We start from the raw sequence: 13,261 nt of genomic DNA, 5'->3' as shown, positions 1-13,261 counted from the left end.
AGTCGGCCATCAGTGGTTGCGCTTGTTTGCATAGAAGTCCGAGCACAGTTCGAGGCTTCAGTTAGTAGCCATAAGTCTTCCTCGTGTAATGCCCCCACCTGGTAAAAATTAAGAAGTGCCTTACTTAATTAATTAAGTGCCTTACACAATTAAATACACTATTATTTTACCGAGAAAGGGGATGCACACAAGATGTTCAAAATAATGTTTTACACCCTTTTCAACTTGCATTCTTTGGAGCTCGTTTTCTGTGCTCCAGATGTCAGGGAGCTGTTGAAGATCGTGCACCGCTGCCAACAAGGCACAGGCTTGGCAGCTATTCCCTCCCACAGCCATTTGAAGGCACTGTAGTAAATGGGTGCTTCTTAATTAGCTCCTCATTGCAGGAATCACTGTAGCGCATTATTGATGTGCAGTGAATACATCAGTCAATGCCGAAGAGATGCATAGAGTTAGTGCTTGCTTCCAAACATGGTGAAACATGGTGAATACATGGTATTGTATACAGCACCCTTCTGGAGGGAGAAAAACATATATGAGGCCGAAGTTAAAACACAATTTCTACCTTGGGAAGTGCCCACGTTTGTTCTCTATATTTCTCATACTTGAATTGAAGTGTTACATAACATACAATAGTTTGCCAGCAAACAATCTGCTTCAACAACAGTACCTCTGCGAGGTCATTCTGTGAGGTGTGGCTTGCCAATGAGTCACCGGCTTTCAAATAGCACAATATGCAGGTGGGATGTCTCCCAACAGGCCTGGAGGCATCCGTGTATTTAAATGTGCGTGTGTGCACATGCATGATGCTTGATGTATAAGAGCTGTGTCCTTCCGCAGCCACTGGATTCTGAGCACCCGGTATCTATGATGAGGCAGAGGCCTGCTGCCACCATGGCTAATGTCCAAGGATAAAGCAGAGACATTAATGCAAGCTGTTTGTTCCAGCCAGGGGTTGTGAGCACAATAACTGTAGTCTGCAAATACAAAATGCTCATATTAGTACCCTTCCCTTCCTTCTCCCTTTCTGCGGCTTTGTGTGCTCACAGAGCAGTGTGTTTTGAGAACTTATTATTTTTGCATGCAATGAAGAGCTTTGTATGGAGCAGCGCTGCATTTTCACGAGAGCATAATGTTATACACCTGGCCATGCATTGAAAAAAGATGCTTGAGCATCAGCCAGCTGGTTGGTCAGTGCCGCATGACAGAATACAACAGAGAAATTGGTGAGAGTATGTAGTGCATGACACTGTGGCTGCTGTCTTCTGAGGTTGTCTGATGAGCATGCCACAGTCGCTGCTGCTCACCAGCTAATACTGCTTGAGCCACCAAACAAATGTGAGCAGCTGTGAGCAGTAATTGCAAGCATGGAATGAAAGAAGTGCCGTTTGTAGTGTGATGTGTATGTGATGCAGTTTGTGTCAGCTGTGAGTGTGAGTGTGTTCATCTTGCCCGCAAGTCTGCTTTCGTGATGGTATATGACAGTAGTACTAGTGCCTGGTGCTTTGAATGCATGCACATATCATTGTCCATTCCACAGCTATACTTAGTTGCACCAACTGATCTACTGGTCAAAGCACAGGCAACATTAATAATGCTTGAGATATTAGCCCATAGTAGTTCTGGTTTTGTAAAAACCTGTGCTTTCTTCCGCATCTCAGGAAAGACTGGACTCGGCCACTCTGATAGTACACGTCTACGAGGTGAATGATGATGCTGGCTTAGAAGAGCTTGAAGATGGCATGGCAGCTGCAAGTCACTGGGTTCTTCCTTCTGCGCATCTTGAGGGCCTTTGGGAGAGCCTCATTTATGAAAGTGCAATAAAAAATGAGGTAAATGTTCATAATTTTCTCTCATTGACCTTGTGTACTGCCCTTTCTGGCGGGTGGCAGTGTGTTCTCTGCTAGATAACTTTAAAGCAAAAGTGATATTGCATTGCTGTTAAAGGGCCCCTCACCAGGCCCCATAACAAATTTTGGTTATATGCTGGAAGTTGTTACGTGTCCTCTAGGGAGTGTTCTGCCGCAAAAATTTTAAAATCGTCTTATTAATAGCCGAGATAGAAATATTTCAGTGCCGTGAGCCCATGAATTCAGGAGGCGAGCTCCACTGCCAAGCGAGACACCCTCTCCACTCACCCCGTCTAGCCTATGCACACGAAATTCCTTCCCTGCGTTCTCCTATACCGGTGCTCGAGGATCGCGTGACTCATATGTCACGGGCCCCGCCTTAATTTTTTTTCCCGGCACTACGCACTTCCGCCGATGGTGTTGCGCGCGAGCTGTTGTGAGTGTCCTGTTCCATGCAACGCTTGATTTTGTGCGCTGTGCACAAGGACACTTGACTAGCGGTATAAGTCAGTGCTACAAAAATACTGAGGCAGACACAAGCGGATCACAGAGTGTGATCCCATGCTGGAACACGATAGAAAATGACATAATTTGGGTGCGTGTGCGGGCGACTGCACGATGAGGGAACAAGCAGATGAAACAGAAGTACCATATTTACTCGCATAATGATCGCACTCACGTAATGATCGCGCCCTGAATTTTGTCGTGAAAATTTGATTTTTTTTCTTTCCCATGTAATGATTGCACCGCGACCTTGTCCTAGCAGTATGCCGTGTGCCAAATCTAGCTAATGATGATCGCGCTTACCATTTGTCGAATGCTGTGAAATGCTACACGAACGACTCTTGAAGACATACCAAGCGGTCTGCACGCACCAAACATTCTTAAGCAGATGCCCCATTTCATTCCTCTCATCGCTTTGCGCACTTCTATGAAAAAAAAAAGCTACAACCAAACTTGCCTTGGCTTTATTACTTGTAGGCTTCATAATGGTTTTGGCCTACAATAACGACAAAAAAGGCGCCTTTCGATTCTTCTCATCTGCACTCGCGGGCACGCAACAAATCGCGAGCGGCAACGATAGTGGCCACGTTTACACTGATACGTTAGAAGTGTACCCTATTAGTATGCTGACGCTTGTAACACAGCAAAGATATTCGCCCACCTTTAGTGGAAATTCCCCCGTATTAGGATAGTAGTGAAGACAAATGCCACAGTTTCCGCAGCATGCCCACCATGTGTTTCTATGTCACTGGCAGCTAAGCGCGCCCATCGCTGTTTCTGTCCCCAGATTATACAAATAACATGGCTATGTTATTGTCGCAAACTTGCCGATAATAATGATATTACTCATTACTGATACAGAAGAAACTGTTTCAATGCGCTAATGTATTCACGCGAAGAAAGAAAAATTGTGTTCGGCTTGCTCTGCCGACAGCTATTTTGTTTTGGTGTCCCACACCAGTCCTGCACTATTGTACAGCGGCAGCCGCCTGCCTGACCTGTTGTCATCCTGCAGCAAATGTGGGATGAAAAATTTTTTTTTCGCGGGAAATGTAACTCGTGTAATGATCGCACCCTTGAATTTGCGTCAATTTTTTTGACAAAAAAGTGCGATCATTATGCGAGTAAATACGGTACATCTCTCTTGCTGCAGTGTGAAGTAAAACAAAAGCATGCAGACATTCAGTTTGTGTGTTTTATTATTTCTCTAAGCTTTCATTCGTCTATTCAAGCAACATATTAAACAAATAACAGATGTTGCCTTGAATAAATCTCGAAGTCATGTGTCACCACGAGTGACATCACAGTGCAAACGTGTATGTAGGCGCACTAGCACGTGTACGTCATCCTCCGGCTTGGAGTGCGGTCGCCGCGAGGGAAAGGGAAAACAACGTTTGGATTGAAATTTCAGACCTTTCCGTGGTGCGAAGCGATGTAATTCTAAGGCGTGCATGTCTGCACCAACAATGATACAGTAAGCTTTTAGCCACAACAAAGTTTTAAAGGGCCCCTCACCAGGTGGGGCCATTTTGAGCTGACAAGTGCCGTGCATACAATGCGCGCTAATGTTCGTGTCTGCTAAGTATTACATTGCGATGTGCCGCGGAAAGAGCTTAAATTTCAAACCGAATGCCGTTTGCCCTTCTCGTGGGCCCCGCGCTCCAAGCCAGAGGGATGACGTATACGTGCTAGCGCACCTACGTACGTGTCTTTGCTGTGACGTCGCTCTTAGTAACTCATAACTTAAGAATTATTCAAGGCAACATCTGTTAGTATTTGTGTAATCTGTTGCATCGGTAGACGAATTAAGTTTTAGAGAAATAATAAAACACACAAACCAAATGTCTGTGTGTATTTGTTTTACTTCGCACCACAGCAAGAGAGATGTACTTCCGTTTCGTCTGCTTGTTCCCATGTCGTGCAGTCGTACGCGCTGATACTGAAACTATGCCATTTTCTACCATGCTCCAGTGCGCGATCATGTTCTGTGATCCGCTTGTGTCTGCCTCAGTGTTCGTGTAGCACGGACTTATATCACTAGTCCGGTGTTCTCGTGCACTGCGTGAAACGAGACAAACACAACGGCTCGCGTGCGACACCGTCAGCGGAAGTGCGCTGTGCAGCAAAAAAAGCGAGGGAGAAATAAAACTTACGCGTCGCACATAAGTTTGCACTACGCATACATTTGCCCTGACGTATGCGTGACGTAATCCTCGAGGTTCGGTATGGAAGAATGCAGGGAAGGAATTTCGCTTGCGGTGGCTAGGTGGGGCAAACGGAGAGAGTCTCTCTCTTGGTAGTGGCACTTGCTTCCTGACATCATGGGTTCGTGGCACTGAAATATTTCCATCTCGGCTATTGTTGAACCAATTTGAAAAACTGAACGCTCCTTAGAGGGCACATATCAACTTCCAGCGTATAACCAAAATTTTCTATGGGGCCTGGTGAGAGGCCTTTTAAGGCAGAATGAGTGCACAAGGGGAACTGATGGGAAAACCAAGCCTCAGTTGTCTTGACCAGTGTAGCGAAAACTGGTAAAGACAACTCGTAATATGCCAAAAGTAGTTGAATGATAATTATTTATTTCGGGGACAGAACTTATAATGACCATATGATGCTGTAGCCTTCATTATTTCTGACTTGTCAAAAAATTTAAGTGTTCAGCTGCTGTTGCCACACTTCTCAGGCATGTCATGTACTCCGTATGCTCATAGTAGCACAAGTGTATGTGGCAGTAGTTACTTCTAAAGCACAGTAACAATGACAAATATGGTAGTAGCGATGCGCTATAACATTATAAATGCAGCCTGATTTATGGTCGCATGAAAAGCGCGGGATTTGCAGCATTTTCTTGAAATATTCTGGCATTCGAATGCTTGACTTGGCAATATGCATGCATGCTGTTCAAGTCATCATAGACTGCACTCATTATTGAAATTATTTTTGTATTTACATGTGCAGAGTAAGAACCAGAACATTAGTTTTACAATTTCTTATTAAGATCTTATAGTTGCTTTTACCAATAATTGCCTCTTTGAAATAGGTTGTGAATGTTCTGGAAGCTGCAAGTATGTTGAGAGAAGAAAGTACATCATCAGTTCCTATTATGTTACTCATGTGAATGTTGCTTTGAAAATGATACTGCACTGTAAGTTGAGTATAAAAAACATTCATTTAGTACTGTTAATAGATGTGGAGGCTGTCAGTGTGGTATCCACAACTGCTGTTTAATTGTTTAATGCATGCCTTCTGTCCAGTTCAACCCTTCCAACAGATATCGGCACAGTTGTCATAATTCTTCCTAAGTTATGAATTTTTCTTTCTTGTCCAGTGGCATTAAGTATGGTAGGCAGTGGAATTTATGGACAAAATATGCCTTGTTTAGTGATATACAAATCACAAAGCAGCAAGTGAGAATTTTAAGATAGCACTGGTATCCACAGAACTAATGTAGCTTCTGCACATTGTGTACAACCTTTAACTGTAACACGCTTTCTCAATTTTCAAGTGTACATTTTGGTGTGACATTTTAAAATAATTTAGGGCTCTCCACTATAATATACGTGTTAATTTTCTTTTTGCTTTTTTAGAGCACAGTATTCTTAACACTGTGATTTGTATTATTCTATGTTAACCAATAACTTGAGTGGCATTGTTTCAAGCTGTTGTACATCATGATAAATGTGTTGTACTGCTTAACCAGTTGCTGAGCTATTCATCCACGGCCCTGCTGTTTGCTGATAAGAAAGTGGACCCTAACGTCATATCGTGGAACAAGGTTGTGCTTTTGCATGGTGAGGTTGGTTTTACAAAGCATTGCTTGTGTTATTGCTCATATTTGTGCTGTTATTGCAAGCTAATGAGGTGCGTCAGTAAAAACTGACTGCAGTAGTTTAATTCTGTGGCACTCACAGTAAACATGCAGTCAATGGCAAAAGTAACGTTTGGCACAATGGCTTGTTGTGCTTTCATTGCCTAATTTACCAAATGTCACCTGTTGTTAACCAGCTTCATTGTGGGTTCCGCAGGTTAGACTCCATGTTGCACTTAATTTGATGTGTGTTGCTGTGTTTGCTCATGGTGGAAACGACAAAGCACCTTCGAGCACTTTTATTATTATTATTGTATGTATTTTGTAGCAGTTAACTATGATGCTCCTGTGAGCATGTAACATTCCACTAAGACTTTCTAGTTGGCTTTATTATTCCTGGCTTTCCATTGCTTATGAAAACCCGCCGTGGTTGCTCAGTGGCTATGGTGTTCGGCTGCTGAGCACAAGGTCGCGGGATTGAATTCCGGCCATGGTGGCCGCATTTCGATGGGGGCGAAATGCGAAAACACCCGTGTACTTAGATTTAGGTGCACGTTAAAGAACCCCAGGTGGTCGAAATTTTTGGAGACCTCCACTACGACGTGCCTCATAATCAGAAAGTGGTTTTGGCACATAAAACCCCTTAATTTAATTTTAATTGCTTATGAAAAGCTCTACTACATTATATGACAAATTAATTTTATGGTGTTGAACGCGAAGAAAGGCGGTTAACCAAGGGGCCAGGTTTTTATTAATCGTAGCATGAGAAGCCAATAAACAAAGACAGCAGGGACAGTGGGGGGGGGGGAATTACTTGTGCTTACTAATTGAATTAAAGAAATGATAAATTAATGGCAATGAAAGTGGATGAAAAATGCAACTTGCCATAACATTGATGCCTTCAGGTAGCATGTGCAGGCTTATTGACCAGTTGCCTTCACCCAGAAAGATCACATACTCGTGATGCCTGCAGCAGAAAGGATGTTCCACATCTGCTGCCAAGGTTTGCGAGTGGTGGTGCTGGCTAACACTCCCAAGATTAGTTCTAGTAGTAACAGGCAAATACCTAAGAAAGTGGATGGGGAAATGGCACCGCGGTAGCTCAACTGGATAGAGCACCGCACGTGTAATGCTAAGACGTGGGATCATTCGCCACCTACGGCAAGTTCTTTTTCATCCATTTTCATTGCCATTAATTTATTGTTTCTTTAATTCAGTTAGTAAGTACAAGTAATTTCCCTTACGTTGCCCTTGGTGTCTTCGTTTGTTAGCTTCTCATGATACGTTTTATGGTGTTGGGATCATAACTAGCTGCAACATTTATGTAATGAAATGGATGTTATCTTATTTCCCACCTTCATGATTTGTCTGTCAGTGGTACGTTGTCACTTTCATTTATTAATTTTTTTTTCAGGACCCCCTGGTACAGGGAAAACCTCCTTATGCAAGGCCCTTGCACAGAAACTTACCATTAGGATGCGCTCTCGTTTCACCCAAGGTCAACTTTTAGAAATCAACAGCCACAGTCTTTTCTCCAAGTGGTTCTCAGAGGTGCGAAATTTAAACTTAACGTGTACTTAAATGTGTACAGATGAATTTATGAGGCCTAGCCATAAGTGTAGGTTGTATTTTAGTGTTTTGGTAGGGTCAGGTTTTGGCATGAGTAATGCAAAGAGGTCAAACTTGCAACTGCAACACTTAGGATACAAGGACACCAAAAGGGACAGGTACAACAAACAAGCTACAACTAACTTCCCAGTAAAACTTGAAGCAGTGCGAACAAGATGAGGACAATAATAGAAAACAAACACAACAGGATGAGTGCTGTTATTTGTTGCTAACTGGTTATTGTTGCTAACAAGCTGTTGCTAACTTCCCAGAATCCACATCCTGTTAGGTATGGAATGCGCTAGCTCACCTGATATAAGTCGTAATGAACAGTGGCCAAAATTTTAAATGCAGCTGATAGAGGGGTGTCATTTTAATTGTTCCAGATGTTAAGCTGTACTGTTGTGCTGCTGCGCCACTGAAAATTTTATAAGACATGAACTCAGTGTGAGACAGAGTTGAAGTGGATGTGTTGCAGTGGCATAGGTAAAGCAGTTGCCAACTTCATGAAGGTCTTGCCAGGCACTTGATGTTCAAGCATGGTGTGAGCATGCAAAATGTATAGCCAAGTGCAGTCTTATAAGGGTGCACGCAGCATACAGCAGTGGTAAATGTAGAGTCTTTGCTCTGTCATTACCATTACCGTATACAGTAGAACCTCGTTGATACATTCCCATTACGTACATTTTTTCCACGCCAACGTTCGCAATCAAGAACACAAAAATGACCCAATAGAGTTACGCTCATTTTTACCGGTTCATATGTTCCCTGAAAACACTGATTTTTCGGCACCAACGTTCAGTACGCCGCCAAACTGAGATCGTATGATATGTTTTCCGGCCTCTAGATCCCATGTAAACAAGAAAATGCGCGAGGCGTGCGCGATTGAGAACAGTATATAGCTGCCCGCCGCGGCAGCCTCACCACAATACTCGCCCACCCGTCTCATGTGAAAGCGCCGGCGCGCACTCAGCGTCTCATTTAGGTACCAGCAAATCTTCTCTGGGCTCATCACACGTGGCATTCACAGCTATCACCACTAGTCATATTGCAATAAGCATCTTCGCCTATCTGTTTCACAGCGCGTGGTGCCGTCGGAAGCGTAGCGCACGGTTTTAATAGGCGGTAACCGAAACACGCCGCTGGATCCCATGTGAACAAGAAAAGGCGCGAGGCGCATGCGATCGAGAACAGTATATAGCCGCCTGTCTCATGTGAAAACGACGGTGCACACAGTTTCTTATTCCAATACGAGCAAATCGCCTGGGTCATTGCACGCCTCATTCACAGCTATTGCCGCCAAACCTACTGCGATAAGCATCTTCACCTATCTGTTTTATAGGGCGTGGTGCATAGTGCCATTGGTAGCATACTGCACGCTTTTAGTAGGCGATGATCGAAATGCGCCGCTGTTCCTTGCTGCAGGCGGCGTGATGTGAGCATCTTGTTTTGCTTCGGCGGCTTTCGGCGTCGTCCACTAGCTCGATTTCGTTTCAGTTTCCCATCGCCCCCTTAAAACACCATGCACTAAGAAAACAACGATATGCGTCTCGGGCCACCGGAGCACTACCAGCTCGACATGCGTCCACGTCTCGTGCCGCAACGATCCGCGCAAAGCTCTGCGTTGTGTAGATGTCAACAGTAGTTGAGTCTGTAAAATTTTTTAGTTACTTCGTATTGTACATTTTCCCGATTAGTACGTTTATTTTTCTTGATTTTTTTTTCCCGAAACGTATAAACGATGTTCTACTGTAATTACTGAGGTGAAATGTTAGGGGCGCTTTCTTGACAAAAGGTACAATTGAGGAAAGATTTGCTTGCTCACTTTAAAGCAATTTAGGCTGCACTGTGTCATTGATATGGGATTGGATCAGGCTCTCTGCCACAAACTTGCATATTCTCTTTTGTGCTGCATACATAGCACATCTACACATAACCATAAACCAACAAACCTTGTGTGAAATTTATGGCGATGAAAAATTACAGATTATTGCCTGCATGGTATGGAAAAAACTCCAAAAAAGCGAGGTGCTGTTTTGAAAAGATTTGTAATTTTAGACCAACAGTTGGCTGTGAAACAACCCCTTTGGTAGAAAGTTACCTACTGTAGCAAATTACCTGTAACTGCATCTTTATTTCTGATTTGCACTTGCTGTTTCACAGTTCGCCGTGGACTGCTATGCACTAATGTCAGCTTTCATGAAAAGCACAACAAGCCCCCCATGTCCCTCTTGTCACTATTTTTCAGAGTGGAAAACTAGTAATGAAGCTCTTTCAGAAGATACAAGCCCTTATTGACGATGGAAGCACCCTTGTGTTTGTTCTCATTGACGAAGTAGGTACCTCATGCATACTCGCTAAGCTTTTCATAAACTTCACTTACCACAGGGGTAGAAATTGAAAACTGTAGTAAGCGTTGTTTTTACTTCCTGATGCTCTTTGTTGCTCGTAGCTGTAAGGAAATTGCATTGTTAATCCTAGTAACCTTATCAGCACTGTTGAATTGATAAATTGGTGTCTTGTTACAAGTGGCACCATTAGTGCGAAGGTTAAAGATGATGTGAACCTTTACCAAAGATTTCTAGCAATAGGTTGGAGGAAATCTGATACACAGGATGAAAATATTAAGAAAGTGACATTGCTCACATTTCCCCACTGTTCTTAACGCTTTGAGGGTAGATTTTTTTCGCCATATGCGACCATCCAGGGTCGATTTCTTTTATTGCAGATTCCAATTCTTCTGAGGGACTTATTTCGAAAAAAATTTACCGCAATTTTCCTAGGGTGACTGTAAAGTGAGAAAAAATATTTTGCATTGGTATATATGTACTCTTCATTCATGAATAATAACAATAAAAAAAGGAAATAAACTTATAAGGATTATAAATTTAATGCATTTTTATACACATAGTTCGAGGCCTTAAAAATGCACACACGAGAATATTTTGCAAGGCTCAAATGTTCCTGCTCTTACACTAATATGTACATCCATAGCGTAATCGAACTGCGTAGGTGTGCGCACTCAAGAAATCTGTGTGGTTCTGTGCCCGTCAAAAAAGCACAACATGTGACAAACTTCCGCTACTATTAATCTTATCCAAAGGCAATTAGTTTTTGCGAGTGTCAAAAAAAAAAAAGCAACAGAAATGATGCACGGCGGGATCCTTCCTATGCCCACACCTGTGAGCACTAAACGAGCGAGAAAGAGGCGGTCGTCCTTTGAGCAATTAGTAACAAGTTAGCCATCAGTTTTGCTAGCGCAAGAAATCGACCGACACCGCCCACGGAACAAAACCCAAACCGTCGCCCACCCGCACACGCACCAATGCACCAGCAGTAGTATATAGAGGCGCCGGAGCAAACTAGCTCTAAAACAAACCATGCAACGAAAACAGAGAGGGAGGCGTGCAAAAAAAAATTCCCTGTATTCCCACATAGTGTCAGCACGTGACAGAAAAGAAAAAGTTAGGAAATTGGCACATTCTTTTCTGTACGTTTAAAGAGTGTGCCAATTTCCTAACTTTTCGGCCACGGCGAAAAATCCCGGCCACGGCGGCCGCATTTCGATGGGGGTGAAATGTGAAAACACCCGTGTACTTAGGTTTAGGTGCACGTTAAAGAACCCCAGGTGGGCGAAATTTCTGGAGTCCTCCACTACGGCGTGCCTCATAATCAGAAAGTGGTTTTGGCACGTAAAACCCCATAATTTAATTTTTTTTACGTCATTGACCCTCAAAGGGTCAACCCTTTATTGATGAATGTTTTCTGCTGGGAACGTACCAGAAAAATTGTTTTTTTTTTTTTGCCGAGTTTCGATATTGAGTACGAACTTTATGCCTAAATGTCTTTGGCCAACACTGAATGACAAGCAGCAAGCATTATTTGTTGGTTTAAAGCAGGAACACAGGACGAGGTAGAAGTTTGGCATGCGACTCGCTTTCTCTTAAAAGCATGGTGAGAGGAGAGAGACCGATGCAAGATTTCCGGCTGCAGTGGTGTCACACACTTGATGTAAATTAAATGTGTGCCTATGATTCACATATGACGAGAGCTCTCCATACAAATTCCAAAAGAAGCCATAGGTGGCTTGGGGTGAAGCCCACTTCCAAAATAAAATTAAATTACGGGGTCTTACGTGGTAAAACCACTTTCTGATTATGAGGCACGCCGTAGTGGAGGACTCTGGAAATTTTGACCACTTGGGGTTCTTTAACGTGCACCTAAATCTAAGTACACGGTTGTTTTCGCATTTCGCCTCCATCGAAATGCAGCCGCCGTAGCCAGGATTAAATCCCGCGACCTCATGCTCAGCACCCCAACACCATAGCCACTGAGCAAGCACTGCGGGTACCCACTTCCAATTATCTGTCTGAGGTTTCCGCCTTATTGCTGAAAAAGTTTCCACAAAATATTTTTTTCTTTCATGGATTATGCTTATTCCCTATGTGTTTTGCACATTTATATAGAAATTAAACATTTTTTTCTTGTATTTATATGTGCCATCATTAAAGAGCATGTGTGAGAGCATGTGAGGTTCACATGTGGAAGTGCAGAATTTGTTCACTGAAGCCATATTTTTAAGATTGTCCGGTGCTACCTTTACTCCATTAATTTATTTCCTAGGTACAGTCGAACCCGGATATATCGAATTCGACGGGGATCGGAAAATAGTTTGATATAGCGAAAATTCGATATACATATATAGGCCTAAAAAGCACTCGCGATCATAAAAAATTGTGGCTTACCGATTGGAACAGCCGCGAATCACATAGCATGTGCACGCAATATGAAAGCGCTTTATTTCATGGAAAAAAATCACTAATTTAGGGCTGCTTTTTCCTCTGGGAAATCAAGTTTAAAACACTAGTCTCAATCTTCTCGAGACTGTCCAGATGCGAGAGCCCAGTGCCTTCCATTTCGCCGCAACAGTGCCGAATCAGGCTGAACGCTGACGCCAGTTCAGTGGCTGTGCACGGACGCTTTTCTTCGAAAACACAGTTGCCCTCGTCGTCGCTGGAATCGCTGTCTTGAACGCCAGCTATTCCGGCCACAATGTCCTCATCAGCGAGGTCGGCTACCGCTTGAAGTTCGCTGTCAGCGTTAATGAAGTCATCAACAGTAACTTCGGAAGGGACGGTGCCGGGAAAATTGGACAAGTCGCGGAACGCGTCCTCTAAGCACTCATCGTCATCTAAAGCTTCCGGACATTCATCTCCGGCCACTTCAAGGCCTGCCTTTCCGAAACAGTTGGCTACTGTGGCCTGCTTGACGTCGCCGCAAGCGCCAGTAATCATCTGGATCGCACTGAGCAGGTCAATCTTGAGATCAGTTCCCATGCGGAGGTTTATGAGGAGCCGTTGAATAAGTCGCTTCCGATAGCCTAACTTGAATGCCTTTATGATACCCTGGTCGAGGGGCTGCAGTCTTGCTGTGGTGTTCGGCGGGAGAAACTTCAATCCGATGTGCTGCAGCTTGCAAGTCGTTTGAT

General features: G+C 43.5%; 1 protein-coding gene across 1 annotated transcript in view; it reads left to right on the top strand.

Moving 5' to 3' along the window:
- Positions 1-13,261, top strand: part of pch2 (pachytene checkpoint 2 protein) — a 33,944-nt gene that overhangs the window by 4,582 nt on the left and 16,101 nt on the right. Inside the window, exons 3-6 of the mRNA XM_075700517.1 lie at positions 1,662-1,832; positions 6,058-6,148; positions 7,580-7,716; positions 10,022-10,108. Of these exons, the coding sequence (XP_075556632.1) occupies positions 1,662-1,832; positions 6,058-6,148; positions 7,580-7,716; positions 10,022-10,108 (486 nt within the window). The remainder of the gene's footprint in view (positions 1-1,661; positions 1,833-6,057; positions 6,149-7,579; positions 7,717-10,021; positions 10,109-13,261) is intronic.

Source organism: Dermacentor variabilis, chromosome 1 (genome assembly GCF_050947875.1).
Source record: "Dermacentor variabilis isolate Ectoservices chromosome 1, ASM5094787v1, whole genome shotgun sequence".
Lineage (NCBI taxonomy): Eukaryota > Metazoa > Arthropoda > Arachnida > Ixodida > Ixodidae > Dermacentor > Dermacentor variabilis.
This window is presented reverse-complemented; position numbering and strand designations above follow the sequence as displayed.